Source organism: Loxodonta africana, chromosome 1, assembly GCF_030014295.1.
Source record: "Loxodonta africana isolate mLoxAfr1 chromosome 1, mLoxAfr1.hap2, whole genome shotgun sequence".
Lineage (NCBI taxonomy): Eukaryota > Metazoa > Chordata > Mammalia > Proboscidea > Elephantidae > Loxodonta > Loxodonta africana.
The window spans coordinates 85,481,565-85,498,319 of record NC_087342.1 but is presented as its reverse complement, the minus strand read 5'-3'; the positions used below and the strand labels follow the sequence as shown (position 1 = coordinate 85,498,319).

At 38.4% G+C, this 16,755-nt stretch overlaps 1 protein-coding gene and 1 pseudogene across 1 annotated transcript; both read left to right on the top strand.

Moving 5' to 3' along the window:
• The first annotated feature begins 3,043 nt into the window (after positions 1 to 3,043).
• On the top strand, positions 3,044 to 4,297 carry LOC100660730 (olfactory receptor 2B11-like). The gene has a single exon (XM_064295764.1). The coding sequence runs from the start codon at positions 3,044 to 3,046 to the stop codon at positions 3,980 to 3,982; it is 939 nt and encodes a 312-aa protein (XP_064151834.1). The 3' UTR covers positions 3,983 to 4,297.
• A 7,580-nt stretch (positions 4,298 to 11,877) lies between these two features.
• On the top strand, positions 11,878 to 12,901 carry LOC135232987 (olfactory receptor 2B11-like; annotated as a pseudogene).
• The last annotated feature ends 3,854 nt before the right edge of the window (positions 12,902 to 16,755 follow it).

Below are 16,755 nucleotides of genomic sequence, written 5' to 3'. Positions count from 1 at the left end.
TTTGCAAATTCTCTAAACTTGTGTTTGTCTGTAAATATCTTAATTTTGCCTTCATATTTCAGAGAGAGTTTTGCTGGATATATGATCCTTGGCTGGCAGTTTTTCTCCTTCAGTGTTCTGTATATGTCATTCCATTCCCTTCTTGCCTGCATGGTTTCTGCTGAGTAGTCTGAACTTATTCTTATTGATCCTCCCTTGAAGGAAACCTTTCTTTTCTCCCTGGCTGCTTTTAAAATTTTCTCTTTATCTTTGGTTTTGGTGAGTTTGATGATAATATGTCTTGGTGTTTTTCTTTTGGGATCAATCTTAAATGGGGTTCGATGAGCATCTTGGATAGATATCCTTTCGTCTTTCATGATGTCAGGGAAGTTTTGTGTCAGGAGTTCTTCAACTATTTTCTCTGTGTTTTCTGTCCCCCCTCCCTGTTCTGGGACTCCAATCATCTGCAGGTTATCCTTCTTGATAGAGTCCCACATGATTCTTAGGGTTTCTTCATTTTTTTTAATTCTTTTATCTGATTGTTTTTCAGCTATGTTGGTGTTGATTCCCTGGCCCTCCAGATGTCCCAGTCTGCATTCGAATTGCTCGATTCTGCTCCTCTGACTTCCTATTGCATTGTCTAATTCTGTTATTTTATTGTTAATCTTTTGGATTTCTACATGTTGTCTCTCTATGGATTCTTGCAACTTATTAATTTTTCCACTATGTTCTTGAATAATCCTTTTGAGTTCTTCAACAGTTTTATCGGTGTGTTCCTTGGCTTTTTCTGCAGTTATCCTAATTTCATTTGTGATATCTTTAAGCATTCTGTAAATTAGTTTTTTATATTCTGTATCTGATAATTCCAGGATTGTATCTTCATTTGGGAAAGATTTTGATTCTTTTGTTTGGGGGGTTGGAGAAGCTGTCATGGTCTGCTTCTTTAAGTGGTTTGATATGGATTGTTGTCTCTGAGCCATCACTGGGAAACTAGTTTTTCCAGAAAATCCGCTAAAAAAAAAATGCAGTCAGACCCCTATCAGAGTTCTCCCTCTGGCTCAGGCTATTCGGATGTTAATGAAGCCGCCTGGGGAGGGTGGGGGAGGGAACAGAGAGATAGGAGAGTAGCACGTCAGAATATAGCCAGAGTTGCTTGTCTTGCTTGGAATGACTATTATATCTGAGATTCCCGCGGGTGTGTCGCCTATGTGTGCTGGCTGTGTGGAGATTGCCCCCGGGGTGTCTGGCCCGCTGGAGTCACGGTCAGATCCTCCGCTTCCAGCCCCACGCCCAGCGTCAAGGCTCCCCTACTGGGACGGTGCACTCTCGACTCCAAAATCAGTCACTGCCTCCCGGGGACTTCTCTTCCCTCCAGCCGCGTGGCCGTGCCGCCCCCGTGAACCAAGTGGGCCCCCTCCCGGGGTTAGTTCAGATGGGTGGAGCAGCTCCCCGTGCTCGTGCCGTGACCGAGTGTCCCGGCTGGGACGCTGTTCTCCCCGCTCCAATACCAGTCGCTGCCTCCCGGGGACTTCTCGTATCGGCTGTGTCCCATGCCGCCCGCACGACCCGGCTGGGCCCCTTCCCGGGGTTAGTTCGGGGGGGTGGAGCAGCTCTCCGTGTTTATGCCGTACCTGCGTCCAGTCCAAATCCCGGCGCGACGGTTCCCTGGCTGGGACGCTGCTCTTCCTGCTCCAAGACCAGTCACTGCCTCCCAGGGACTTCTCCTACCGGCTGCGTCCCACACCGCCCGCGGAACCGGCTGGTCTCCCTCCCGGGGTTAGTTTAGGGGGGTGGAGCAGCTCTCTGTGCTTTTGCCGTACCTGATTGGTACGCTGGCTCCAGGCTCTGGAAACAATCGCTGCTTCCCCGTATTAGTTCGTTCTCTGTCTCTAAATCTGTGTTTGTTGTTCAGGGTTCGTAGATTGTTATGTATGTGATCGATTCACTTGTTTTTCCGTGTCTTTGTTGTAAGAGGGATCCGAGGTAGCGTCTGCCTAGTCCGCCATCTTGGCTCTGCCCCCGACCAAATTCTTTTGAGTAAAGTTAATGTAAACTCCACAGCTGTACTTTTTTCACAATTTTTTCTGTTATTCAAAAATTGCTCTGGATGCTGTCTCCTCCGCGCCCCCAACTCGCTGCCGCCCCACCTTCGCCCTTGCCCTCAGTGACTGTTTTTGTTAGAAATAGATCACTAGCCCTTTTTCCAAGGTGCCTCTGGGGAGACTCAGACCTCCAACTTTTGTTTAGTAGCTAAGCGTGTTAACCAATTCCATGACCCAAGGACTCCTTTACCTTCTATACAGATGGCAAAATTTTTCAACTAACTAGGTAACCTGCTGCTGTCAAGTCGATTCTGACTCATAGTGACCCTATGAGACAAAGTAGAACTGCCCCATAGAGTTTCCAAGGAGCGGTTGCTGGATTCAAACTGCTGAACTTTTGGTTAGCAGCCATAGCTCTTAACCAGTACGCCACCAGGGTTTCCAAACTAGGTAGGGCTGGACAAGTCTATTTTGATGATTTTATAGTTCCAGAATTTCTCCTCCTCCCTCTACTATTGCTACCTCAATATCTTTATACTCTTCTTGAAACTGCTTTGCAGCAGTTTCTGAAAATGAGCCATCTGTTTCCTTTGCCTCATGCCACATCTACTCTATCAGACACCTGAAAGAGGAAACAATAATCTGTATTTGACCAGCCCTTCTTGGTTGATTTTATGTAAGCAAAGTTGAAAACCATTGCTTTAGAAATTCGAAAACACATTTATGTATGTTTTTCCTTTAATCCTCAACACAACCTAAGGAGATAGTTATTGGCATCTTATTACAAAGGCAGAAATTTCTTTTGAGAATGTTTAGGCTGTGTGTTTAAAGTGGCTGCCTTTACAGGGTCAGGAAAAGAAATTAGTCAACTGGTACCAGATGCTTTATGATATTTCCACCTAAGTTACAGTACACCATCTTCTATGAATGGACGACCAATGCATAATTATGTTTGCTCATTGGTCATGACTCTTTTTATCTTCCCTACCACTTCCTACTGCAGATGAAATAAATTGATGATAATGGCACTAATTAACGGAAGCCACTCTGAAGAATTTATTCTACTAGGGTTCACTGACCGCCCTTGGATGGAGCTTCCTCTCTTTGTTATGCTTCTGATAACATACCCTATGGCCATGATGGGAAACATCGCCATCATTCTGGTGTCAAAGTTAGATCCCCGTCTCCACAGCCCCATGTATTTCTTCCTCACCAACCTCTCCTTTTTGGACATGTGTTATACCACAAGCATTGTCCCTCAGATGTTGTTTAACCTGGGAAGCTCTAAAAAGACAATCAGCTACTTGGGCTGTGCAGTTCAGCTTTATTTCTTCCACATGATGGGCAGCACAGAATGTCTACTCCTGGCTCTCATGTCCTTGGATCGTTATGTGGCCATCTGCAAGCCTCTTCACTACACCCTCATCATGAATCAGCAAATCTGTGTCCTCCTAGTATCCATTGTGTGGTTGAGTGGAATGACCTATGCTGTCTCAGAGGCCACTGTTACATTACAGTTGCCACTCTGTGGTCTCAACCAACTGGATCACTTACTGTGTGAGATTCCTGTTCTGATAAAGATTGCCTGTGGTGAAAAGAGTGCTAATGAGCTTACACTCTCTGTTGTATGCATTTTTATGTTAGCTGTTCCACTCTGCTTAATTCTTGCTTCCTATGCTTGTATTGGACATGCTATGTTGAAGATTAAGTCTTCTGAGGGAAGGAGAAAGGCTTTTGGGACATGTTCTTCCCACCTCATTGTAGTTTTCTTGTTTTATGGTCCAGCCATTAGCATGTACCTTCAGCCCTCCTCTTCCATCACTAGGGACCAGCCCAAGTTCATGGCTCTCTTCTATGGAGTGGTGACACCTACACTCAACCCCTTCATCTACACCCTTAGGAATAAGGATGTGAAGGGGGCATTAGGTAACCTGAGGAGAAGGATTTTCAGTTCCAAGTGAAAGATGGTGGGCTTCAAATGAAATTGTTTAACAACTACAGTAGGTTTATATAAAATTTTCTTTAATAATTCAGTTTTGTCTCATAATTCCCAAAATTTCATGTTAGATGATGTTCTTGCAAAATGTGTCCTATTTGTGATATTCTTTTTCTTTTTTTAATTGTGGTAAAAATATATATAGCAAAACATTTTCCATTTCAAGAAATTTTACTTGGCATTATTTGTTTTCATCATGTTGTCAGCCATCAGTGCTCTCCATTTCCAATTTTCATCACCCTTAACAGAAACTCAGTGTCCCCTAAGTAGTTGCTACCATTTTTGTTGCCCTCCTGCCCCCAGTAACCACTAATGTGCTTTGGTTCTATGCATTTGTCTGTTGTAGATGTTTCATATAAGTAGGATCACATAATATTTGTCTTTTTGTGACCGATTGATTTCACTCAGCATAATTTTTTCAAGGTTCATCCATTTGTAACATGTATCAAGACTTTATTTCTCTCTATGTCTGAGTAATATTCCATTGTACAAATGCAACACAATTTTTCTTAATCCATTCATCTGTTGATGGGCATTTGAGTTATTTTTGCCCTTTGGCTATTGTGAATAATGCTGCAATGCATTATTGCATTGTTGTACAAATATCCGTTTGCATTCCTGGTTTCATTTCTTTTTGGTGTGTATATATCTAGAAGTGGAATTGTAGAGTCATATGGTAATTTTGTGTTTATTTTTGATGATGGTTAGAGGCAAGGCTGATACTCAGCTAGTATGCACCAGCATGGATGCTCTGTCAAAATAAATTAAAATATATTTGGCCCACAGTAAAATATCAACTGCTTTTTTTTTTTTTTAAGTAGTGTGATGTATGCTTATAATGTAGTGATCCCAAATCTCTTATGTGTGAAACATGGGATGTGTAACTTGAACATTTAAGCTAAGTTGTTAACAAATCTAACATTGACAATTTCATCATAAACAACTTCTAATATTATAGCAACTACCTTGTTGTAAACTGCATTACTGTGATATGATGTGATATAACTCTTAGTTTATCTATTTTAGACACCTAGAGTGCGCACCTCTGATTATGAACCTTTGTCATAAATCAAGCTGATGCAATGTGAACTGGCCATCCTCTGATAGATCCTTATCATGCATGACCAGAGGAACTAACCCACTAAAAGCCCCAGGCTTTTATCTCCTGAGAGCAAGGTATAGGCATAACGACTCTATAAATCGAGTCTTTGACATCTCGCAAGACTGAGACAGATGCTACTGGAGACTCTGCCTGCCAGTGCCACTGCCACCAACCTCAAACCCCAGTTATGAGAAACCTCCTCCAAGGACAAGTCATTGGTAAAGTGTTCTTCCAGGGACCTCTCATTAAAGACAAATGCTTGAAGGCTGAAGATTTGGACTTCAATTTTTGGACTGACTTTACCCTACCCTGATTCTCCACATCTGAATGAATGTCTGTGGGTCTTATCTGTGTGCCTTGCCATGATTACTTTGGAAATAAACTACATGAGTTTATGCTCCGCAAACCTGAGCATTTCTCTACTTAATTTATAATAAGATCCCAACAAGACATTTTGTTTTAGGTGTGTACCTGGGATATAGCATGGAGTTGGATTTTGCTTCATTAAATAATCTAAAAAAATTTTTTTTTTAGATAGATAAATTAGGTCCAGTTTTTGTTTGTTGACACAGTAGATACTTTTGACTTAGTTCTTTCACGTGGTATTTTAGTACATATTTATAAATATGTGAATATAGGTGTAATATATTCATAAATTTAGTATATACTCATAAATGTATATAAAAATTTACATTATGCAGTCAGTTTGCTTTTTCTCTGTATTTGGTATCATTGTGGTATTTGGAGATTTGAACTTATTGCTCTTGTGGTTACTTTTATACCAGTACCTTTTATGGACATTATTATTGGTTTTCTAATATGAGCACTATTGAAATTAATGAATAATATCTTCCCCCCCCCACTCTCTTGCATTCATTTCAAAATAATTTCATTTTAAGCTTTGTTAATACTTACTCAGGGAAAGATTTTTCTTCTTCCCATATACTTCCTTTCCTTTCTCCTGCTTCTTCTTCTTCTTCATTTTTTTTTTAGTACTTACAAATATTTATTTATGTACTAGGATGTGTAAAGCATTTCACAAGTATTATCTAATTTTTTTCCTTATAACAACTCCCCTAAGACGTGGAAATATCTGTTCAACTCCTCCTATGATAAACCTTTTTTCTTATATTAAATTTTATTTATTTGGGTGGTGTTATTGAGAATATACACAACAAAACATACACCAAGTCAACATTTTCTACATGTGTTATTTAGTGACATTGATTTCATTCTTCAAGTTATGCAACCATTCTCACCTGCCTTTTCTGAGTTTTTCCTCCTCCATTAACATAAGCTCACTGCCCCCTAAGTTGCCTATCAAATCTTTTGAATTCCTATGGTCACTTTAATCCCATATAGATAGATCTTAAAAGAGCATAAAGCTCAAGGCAGACATTATTGACTAGTTAAGCTAAGCTATTTTTTTTTATAGTTTGGTTTTAAGACTTCATGGAATATTTTTGTCTTACATTTCAAAGACTATATCAGCGCAATAGTTTCAGGGGTTCATCCAGCCTCCAAGGTTTCAGAAAGTCTGGAGTCCATTAGAATCTGAAATTCTGTCCCGTATTTTTCTCTTCTGATCAAGGTTTTTCTATAGAATCTTTGATCAAGATGTTCAGTAATGGTTGCAGTTCTTCTGGTCTCATGGCAAAGAAGGCAGGTGTACACGGTGGCAATTAGTCACATGTCCATTCCCTCCTTCTATTCCTGACTCTCCTTCTTCCTCAGTTGTTCCAGGTGAATACAGACCCATCGTTGTGCCTTGGATGAGTGCTTTCATGCTTTTAAGACCCCAGGCATTATGCAAACAACTGGGAGGTAAAACAGAAGCACTAAACATGTTATTAAGACAATTAACAGGATGTGCCATGAAACCATGACCCTAAACAAGAAACCAAATCCCATGAAGTGTTTGGTTGCACGTAAGCAGCCTCACCAGCTACATTTTTTGTCATTGTTACAAATATGTCTTCCACACAACTTTTGCCATTTCAACTTTTTACAGGTGTACAACTTACCGACATCACTTAACAATAATTGGCTGTGATTTTTCCATCACTGTAAACTGAAACTCAGTTTTCTATAAACACCCCTTGTAACCATTAATAAACTTTGATTTCTATATGTTTGCCTTTTCTTGTATGGTCATACAATATTTGGAACCCTGCTAGTGCATTGGTTAAGAGCTTGGCTGCTAACCAGAAGGTCAGCAGTTCTAATCCACCAGTTGCTCTTTGGAAACCCTATGAAGCAATTCTGCTTTGTCCCATAGGGTTGCTATGAGTCTGAATCGATTTGACAGGAATGGGTTTATACAATATTTGTCCTTTTGTGGTTGACTTATCTCAGACTAATTCAAGCTCCAACCATATACTAGAATGTATCGAGACTTCGTTTCTCCTACTTGCTGATTAGTATTCCATTGTATGTATGTACCACATTTTGTTTATTCATTCATTTGTTGATGGTCATTTAGGCTGTTTCCACCTTTTGGCTTTTGTGAAAAGTGCTGCAATGATCTTTGGTGTTCAAGTCTGTGAGTCTCTGCTTTCAAGTCTTTTGGGTATATAGGAGTGTATTTGCTAGGTCATGTGGTAGTTCTATTTTTAGTTTTTTGAGGGACTGCCACACTATTTTCTACAACAGCTCTACCAATTTGCATTCCCACCAGCAATAGTCTCCTGCCTTTTTTTGGTGGTTGTATCTACATCAGAGTATATACCAAGTACTTATTCTGTATCTCTTATCTCTACCACTTACCCTCTCATTCTAGAGATCTAACTTTGACTGATTTTTTTCTTCCCCTTTTCAACTCATCTTTGTGCAATTTTATTAAGATGAATAAAAATAACTGAATCTTATATGAGATATTCTAAGAATGACAGAAGATATTGAAGAAGCTTGTATTTAAGTTCCCTGGATGATTCATTCAAATACGTTCTGCTCTAATTATATCTTTTTTAAAATTAGTGATCATTTTTTTTTAGAAAAGTGACTGAGTTTATTTCAAAACAATCCTAACACTCAAAAGAACTTACTCCCAGCCTCAAGAGAGTAGGCAGCTAATTGGACACAAGAAGCATTTCTTCAGAGGACCCTGTCCCAAGGAACTTTCTCTGCTAATCCATCCGGGATAGGGACAAATGGCTTGTTTGAAAACAATGCTCAAAAGGCCTCAGGAAAAAAATACAAATAACAAATCAGCAAGACATCCTTGATGTTACCTGCTATTATCTTCCTAAACTGTGTTTTTTCTTTGGTGCCCTTTTATCAGCTTAAAAACTCACATTCTGAAACTGTCTTAGGTGTTTATCTGTGTACTACAATTTTCCTTCTATGAACTTTCAAAAATTGAAATACATTCCTTCATAATTGCTCTTTGTTGAGTGATATGTCTCAAAATAAGGTGAGTAAAAAGACATTTTTCTTAAAATGCATTAAGAAGTTTGGATGTTTGTAGGTCTTAATGCCTAATATAAATATAAAAAGCAAAGAGCATTTCATTTCAGAGACCTTTTTTTCAACTTTGAGAATACCTAGTTGAAGGGTTGGGAAGCAACTCCCTTTCTCATTGTGATAAATTAGTCTTTCTCTGTCCCTCCCTCTTATATAAACCAACCTTACAATTATTGAACTATTAATAAACACTATATTTGACAGATGTCAAATTTAGTGAATGAAGTATGAAGCTCTCATTTAATCACGTGAATTTTTTTATGTATGGTCAAAATTTGATGGATCGGATACCCACCCCTGTGTTTTATACAGATGTTCTAGTGTCACACAGACATAGCTTTTGTTTCTTGTAATGACCCTTTACAATACACAAAACTAAAAAGTGCTGTAAACATGAATAAAATACTGTGTGTGATGAAAAAAGATGTATAAGACAGACTAGAATGAAAAAGTGAGTGGAGATGCAAAGAAGATGTCAAAAGCAACAGAGTCATGGTACTTTATGAATATGACCTTAAATAGCTATGGGTAAATGTATCCCCATGTAGCAAAATAGTGATGGAAAATCATGGGAAGTGGTAGATTCAAAAGTCATGGGATCCAAGAGCTAAAATTAATGAAACATCATAAGAAAAACATGGAGAAGGTTATAGATTTAGGGATAGAACTGCAGAGCTTAAATGTACTTCAAGACTAAATCACATTGTTTAAGCCGACCTATTGCTGTGTTTGTTTCTAAGGAAACATTCAGAGAAATTTCCCATTTATGGAAATATTTCAGTGAAATGAAGGATACTTTGAGATGGTCACCATTCACAAACAAAACTATACTTAATAAGGTAAGTAATAAAACAAATTGCCAACTAATGCAAATAATAAAATAGCTACAAAGCATACTTGAAAGAATATTGTCATTAGAGTTAGATGGAACTAATTATGAGAGAATTCATGGACTATCAAATGTAAAATAATCTCTAAAACATTGAAGAACAACCATGATAGAAAAAATATAAAGTTGTAAAAGGAATAGGCAATAGATGTCTTATACTGTAATTATTTAATAATGTGGGTAAATTGGAATTTTTAGAATGATTGATTATTTTAACAATGAAATAAATTCATGGTTTTACTACATGTCCCACCTAAACAGAATTTTCACCTGATAAATAACTTAGCCCAAGTCACGTTTTTAAATTCAATGTGTTCATATAACATTTTTAATAACATCAAGGTCAAATTAATATGTAAGGAACAGCATTCATTCGTGAAACATCCCTGGAGTACAGATGTTTTCTCTGGACTCTTGAAATTCTAAATTTAGTCTCATTACCTTACTACTCATTTAGAGCATTGATTGTTTTTTCATGTTTAGAGCTTCCCTACTTATTAGCTATAGGAATCAATGATTAACAATATCCTGAAATATGGATACCAAAAAAATGAGTTCATGCATATAAAAAGTGTATTGCAATGTGTGGAACATAAAGGATCATTAAGGATTAGACGGAATTATTGTTCTTGTTTTGTTACTGTTACTGCATACTCCTAGCCTAGGATGGTGTGTCAGCAAAGGGCATCATTCACATCTTAGCTCTAAATAGCTTTGTGTGATTCCTAGCAGAATGGCTTTGAGATTTAATGCAAAAGAGATTATGAAAACTGTACTTTTAGGAAGGTAGGTCTAGGAAGGTATCAGAGATTGAATTGTGTCCCCAAAAAATATGTTTACCAATTTGGCTAGGTCACAATTTCCAGTATTGTGTGATTGTCCACCATTTTTTGATTTTCTGAGATTTTGCTATGTGTTGTAAATCCCATCACTATGATGTTAGTGAGATGGATTAGTGGTAGTAATATTGATGGGATCTACAAGATTAGATAGTGTCTTAAGCTAATCTCTTTTGAGATATAAAAGAGAGAAATAACAAGCAGAGAGACAGAGGGACATCATACCATGAAGAAAGCAGCACCAGGAGAAGAGAGTGTCCTTTGCAACCAGTGTTGCTGTGAAGAGAAACTCCTAGCCTGGGTAGAAATTGACGACAAACAAGGATCTTCTTCCAGAGCCAACAGACAAAGCCTTCCCCCTTGTAGCCTACTACTCTGTGAGAGAATAAATTTCTCTTTGTTAAAGCCATCCACTTGTTGTACTTCTGTTACAGCAGCACTAGATTACAAAGACAGAAGGTAATCTGTAACCCTAAAACACTAATTGATTGACAGGACAACTCAGAATTTTGTTGCTTCATGCAATATCTTTACTTCCCATCCAAATATACTTCATTTGAAGAAATAGGGATTTCATGAAACACATTTCACCACTTAAAGGGAAGAATATTGTAACAAAAAAACTCATTACCAGATGAATCTATATCAAACCATTACTTCACTCAGCTAGTTAATTTTGTTCTGTCAATGTGTCTTTTAACTAAAAAATTTAAAAAAACTAAAATTATTTCTGGACTGGAATACACCTCTGAGTCTGAAGTGGGATATAGACTTTTCTCCTTAGAGCAGTTTCCTGGAGTTACAAATATGTTTTATACCTATGAACAATCAGTAAGCCACTGACAAGAGTCCAAACTCTTACATAATACAGGTTAATAAGCCACTCCACAAATGAAAATCTCTACGAAATGCATAAACTAGCTAAAATTTTTCATGGAAGATCAAATACATGAACTTTAAATCTCAATAGTTTTGCAAGAAAGAATGCATAGAAAACAAATTCAATTTATAATTAAAAAATTGAAGCTAAAACTGCTTTCTTTTCTTGCTGTATTCCACATACAGATGACTTAATTACTCAACTAAATACATGGGGCTGGACAAGGCTATCTTGATGATTCTTACATTTTCAGGATTTTTCCTCCTCCTTTAACTACGTTGTTGTTGGCGCCGTCCAGTGGATTCCTTAATACCTTTACTTTTTCTGACACTGCTTTGCAGCAGTGTTTCTCTAAATGACCCATGTGATTCCTGGACCCCATACCAGATCAGCTCTATCAGACACCCGGATATAGGAACCAATAACCTACATTTCTAACACCCTCCTCAGCCAATTACTGTGTAAACCAAAGGTTGAAAATCACTACATTGAAGTTTCCAAAACACTTCCATATCTATTTTTCTTTGGATACCACAACCCAAGGAGATAGTTATTGGCATCTTGTATACACAGGAAGAAATTGAGTTTAAGAACGGTTAAAGTGACTGCCCTTCATTTGTGCTGTCATGAAGGGAAATAATGTTACCCTTATATATTGTCTTCAAGTTACTGTACCCCATATTGTATGAATGTATGACCAATGCATAATCATGTTTTATTATTTCATAACTCATTGTGTCTTGCTTACCATTTTCCTGTTATAGAGTAAATAAACTGAAGATAATGGCACTAACTAATGAAAGCCGCCCTGAAGAATTTATCCTATTAGGCTTTGCTGACCGTCCTTGGCTGGAGCTCCCTCTCTTTGTCATTCTTCTGATAACATACCCTATGGCCGTGATGGGAAACATCACTATCATACTGGTGTCCAAATTAGATCCCCGTCTCCACAGCCCCATGTATTTCTTCCTCACCAACCTCTCCTTTTTGGACATGTGTTATACCACAAGCATTGTCCCTCAGATGTTATTTAACCTGGGAAGCTCTAAAAAGACAATCAGCTACTTGGGCTGTGCAGTTCAGCTTTATTTCTTCCACATGATGGGCAGCACAGAATGTCTACTCCTGGCTCTCATGTCCTTGGATCGCTATGTGGCCATCTGCAAGCCTCTTCACTACACCCTCATCATGAATCAGCAAATCTGTGTCCTCCTAGTATCCATTGTGTGGCTGAGTGGAATGACCTATGCTGTCTCAGAGGGCACTGTTACATTACAGTTGCCACTCTGTGGTCTCAACAAACTGGATCACTTACTGTGTGAGATTCCTGTTCTGATAAAGATTGCCTGTGGTGAAAAGAGTGCTAATGGGCTCACACTCTTTGTGGTGTGCATTTTTATATTAGCTCTTCCACTCTGCCTTTTTATGCTTGTATTGGGCATGCTATGCTGAAGATTAAGTCTTCTGAGGGAAGGAAAAAGGCCTTTGGGACATGTTCTTCACATCTCATAGTAGTTTTATTATTTTATGGCCCAGGCATTAGCATGTACCTTCAGCCCGCCTCTTCCATCACAGGGGACCAGCCCAAGTTCATGGCTCTCTTCTATGGAGTGGTGACACCTACACTCAACCCCTTCATCTACACGCTTAGGAATAAAGATGTGAAGAGGGCATTAGGCAACCTGGTGAGGAAGATTTTCACTTCCAGGTGAAAGTTGGTGGACATCAAATGAAATGAACAATTAGAGAAGGTGTATATAAAATTTTACCAATAATTCAGTTTTGCCTCATAATTACAAAAGTTTCATGTTAGATAATGTTTTTGCAAAATGTATCATGTTTTCGACATTCTTTTTTTAAATTTTGGTGAAAATACATATAGCAAAACAATTCCCATCTCAACATTTTTTTTTGTAATTTTTATTGTGCTTTAAGTGAAAGTCTACAAATCAAGTCAGTCTCTCACACAAAAACCCATATACACCTTGCTACACACTCCCAATTACTCTCCCCCTAATGAGACAGCCCGCTCTCTCCTTCCACTCTCTCTTTTCATCTCCGTTTCACCAGCTTCTAATCCCCTCTACCCTCTCATCTCTCCTCCAGGCAGGAGATGCCAATATAGCCTCAAGTGTCCACCTGATCCAAGAAGCTCACTCCTTAACAGCATCCCTCTCCAACCCATTGTCCAGTCCAATCCATGTCTGAAGAGTTGGCTTTGGGAATGGTTCTTGTCCTGGGCCAACAGAAGTTCTGGGAACCATGAGCACCAGGGTTCTTTTAGTCTCAGTCAGACCTTTAAGCCTGGTCTTATGAGAATTTGGGGTCTGCATCCCACTGCTCTTCTGCTCCCTCAGGGGTTCTCTGTTGTGTTCCCTGTCATGGCAGTCGTGGGTTGTAGCTGGGCACCATCTAGTTCTTATGGTCTCAGGATGATGTAGTCTCTGGTTCTTGTGGCCCTTTCTGTCTCTTGGGCTCGTAATTGCCATATGTCCTTGGTGTTCTTCATTCTCCTTTGATCCAGGTTGGTTGAGTCCAATTGATGCATCTTAGATGGCTGCTTGCTAGCATTTAAGACCCCAGCTGCCACTCTTTTAAGTGGGATGCAAAATGTTTTCTTAATAGATTTTATTATGTCAATTGACTCAGATGTCCCCTGAAACCATGGTCCCCAGGCTCCTGCCCCTGCTATGCTGGCCTTCGAAGCATTCAGTTTATTCAGGAAGCTTCTTTGCTTTTGGTTTAGTCCAATTGTGCTGATCCCTCTATTGTGTGCTGTCTTTCCCTTCACCGAAAGAAGTTCTATCTGCTATGTAATTAGTGAATGCTCCTTTCCCACCCTGCCTTCCTCCCCCCTCTCGTAACCACAAAAGAATGTTTTATTCTTAGTTTAAACTATTTCTCAAGTTCTTATAATACTGGTCTTATACAATATTTGTCCTTTTACAACAGACTAATTTCACTCAGCATAATGTTATGAAATGTTTCAGATTCCTCATTGTTCTTTATCGATGCATTGCATTTCATTGTGTGAATATACCATAATTTATTTATCCATTCCTTTGTTGATGGACACCTTGGTTGCTTCCATCTTTTTGCTATTGTAAACAGTGCTGCAATAAACATGGGTGTGCATATATCTGTTCGTGTAAAGGGCCTTATTTCTCTAGGGTATATTCCAAGGAGTGGGATTGCTGGATTCTAGAAATCAGGCGCTGATCAGAAATGTCATAGCTAAAAACTTTTTCCCAGTCTGCTGTAGGTAGTCTTTTTACTCTTTTGGTGAAGTCTTTGGATGAGCATAGGCGTTTTATTTTTAGGAACTCTCACTTAACTAGTTTTTCTTCTGCATTCATAATAATGTTTTGTATACTGTCTATGCCATGTATTAGGGCTCCTAACGTTGTCACTATTTTTCTCTTCCATGATCTTTATCGTTTTAGGTTTTATATTTAGGTCTTTGATCCATTTTGAGTTAGTTTTTGTGCATGGAGTGAGGTATGGGCCTTGTTTCATTTTTTTTGCAGATGGATATCCAGTTATGCCAGCACCATTTGTTAAAAAGACTGTCTTTTCCCCATTTAACTCTTTTAGGGCCTTTGTCAAATATCAACTGCTCATATGTGGATGGATTTATGTCTGGATTCTCAATTCTGTTCCATTGATCCATGTATCTATTGTTGTACCAGTACCAGGCTGTTTTGACTACTGTGGCGGTACAATAAAATCAGGTAAAGTAAGGCCTCCCACTCTCTTCTTCTTTTTCAGTAATGCTTTATTTATCTGGGGCCTCTTTCCCTTCCATATGAAGTTGGTGATTTGCTTCTCCATCTCATTAAAGAATGTCGTTGGGACTTGGATCGGAATTGCATTAAATGTATAGATAGCTTTTTGTAGAATAGTCATTTGTATAATGTTAAGTCTTCCTATCCACAAGCAAGGTATGCTTTTCCACTTATGTCTCTTTTGGTTTCTTGCAGAACCGTACTGTAGTTTTCTTTGTATAAGTCTTTTACATCTCTGGTAAGATTTATTCCTAAGTATTTTATCTTCTTGGGGGCTACTGTAAATGGCATTGATTTGGTGATTTCCTGTTTGATGTTCTTTTTGTTGGTGTAGCAGAATCCAGCTGATTTTTGTATGTTTATCTTGTATCCCGATACTCTGCTGAACTCCTCTATTAGTTTCAGTAGTTTTCTTGAGAATTCCTTAGGGTTTTCTGTGTATAAGATCAGGTCATCTGCAAACAGAGATACTTTTACTCCTTCCTTGCCAGTCTGGATGCCCTTTATTTCTTTTTCTAGCCTAACTGCTCTGGCTAGGACCTCCAACACAATGTTGGATAAGAGCGGTGATAAAGGGCATCCTTGTCTGGTTCCCAATCTCAGTGGGAAAGCTTTCAGGCTCTCTCCATTAAGGTGATGTTGGCTATTGGCTTTGTATAAATGCCCTTTATTATGTTGAGGAATTTTCCTTTTATTCCTATTTTGCTGAGAGGTTTTATCATGAATGAGTGTTGAACATTGTCAAATGCCTTTTCTGCATCAGTTGATAAAATCATGTGATTCTTGTCTTTTGTTTTATTTATATGGTGGATTACATTAATGGTTTTTCTAATGTTGAACCATCCCTGCATACCTGGTATGAATCCACTTGGTCATGGTGAATTATTTTTTTGATATGTTGTTGAATTCTATTGGCTAGAATTTTGTTGAGGATTTTTGCATCTAAGTTCATGAGGGATATAGGTCTATAATTTTCTTTGTGGTGTCTTTACCTGGTTTTGGTGTCAGGGATATGGTGGCTTCATGGAATGAGTTTGGTAGTATTTCCTCCTTTTGTATGCTCTGAAACACCTTTAGTAGTAGTGGTGTTAACTCTTCTCTGAAAGTTTGGTAGAACTCTGCAGTGAAGCAGTCTGGACCAGGGCTTTGTTTTGTTGGGAGTTTTTTGATTACCTTTTCAATCTCTCCTTTTGTTATGGGCCTATTTAGTTGTTCTACCTCTGTTTGTGTTAGCTTAGGGAGGTAGTGTGTTTTTAGGAATTCATCCATTTCTTCTAGGTTTTCAAATTTGTTTGGCTAGAGTTTTTCATAGTAATCTGATGTGATTCTTTTAATTTCAGTTGGGTCTGTTGTAATATCGCCCATGTCATTTCCTATTTGGGTTATTTGCTTCCTCTCCTGTTTTTCTTTTGTCAGTTTGGCCAATGATTTATGAATTTTGTTGATTTTTTCAGAGAATCAGCTTTTGGTCTTGTTAATTCTTTCCATTGTTTTTCTGTTTTCTATTTCATTTAGTTCTGCTCTAATTTTTATTATTTGTTTTCTTCTGGTGCCAGAGGTTTTCTTTTGTTGGTCTCTTTCTGTTTGTTCAAGTTGCAGGGATAGTTCTTTGATTTTGGCCCTTTTTTCTTTTTCGATGTGTGCATTTATTGACGTACATTGGCCTCTGAGCACCGCTCTTGCTGTGTCCCAAAGGTTCTGATAGGAAGTGTTTTCATTCTCATTGGATTCTCTGAATTTCTTTATTCCCTCCTTAATGTCTTCTATAATCCAGTCTTTTT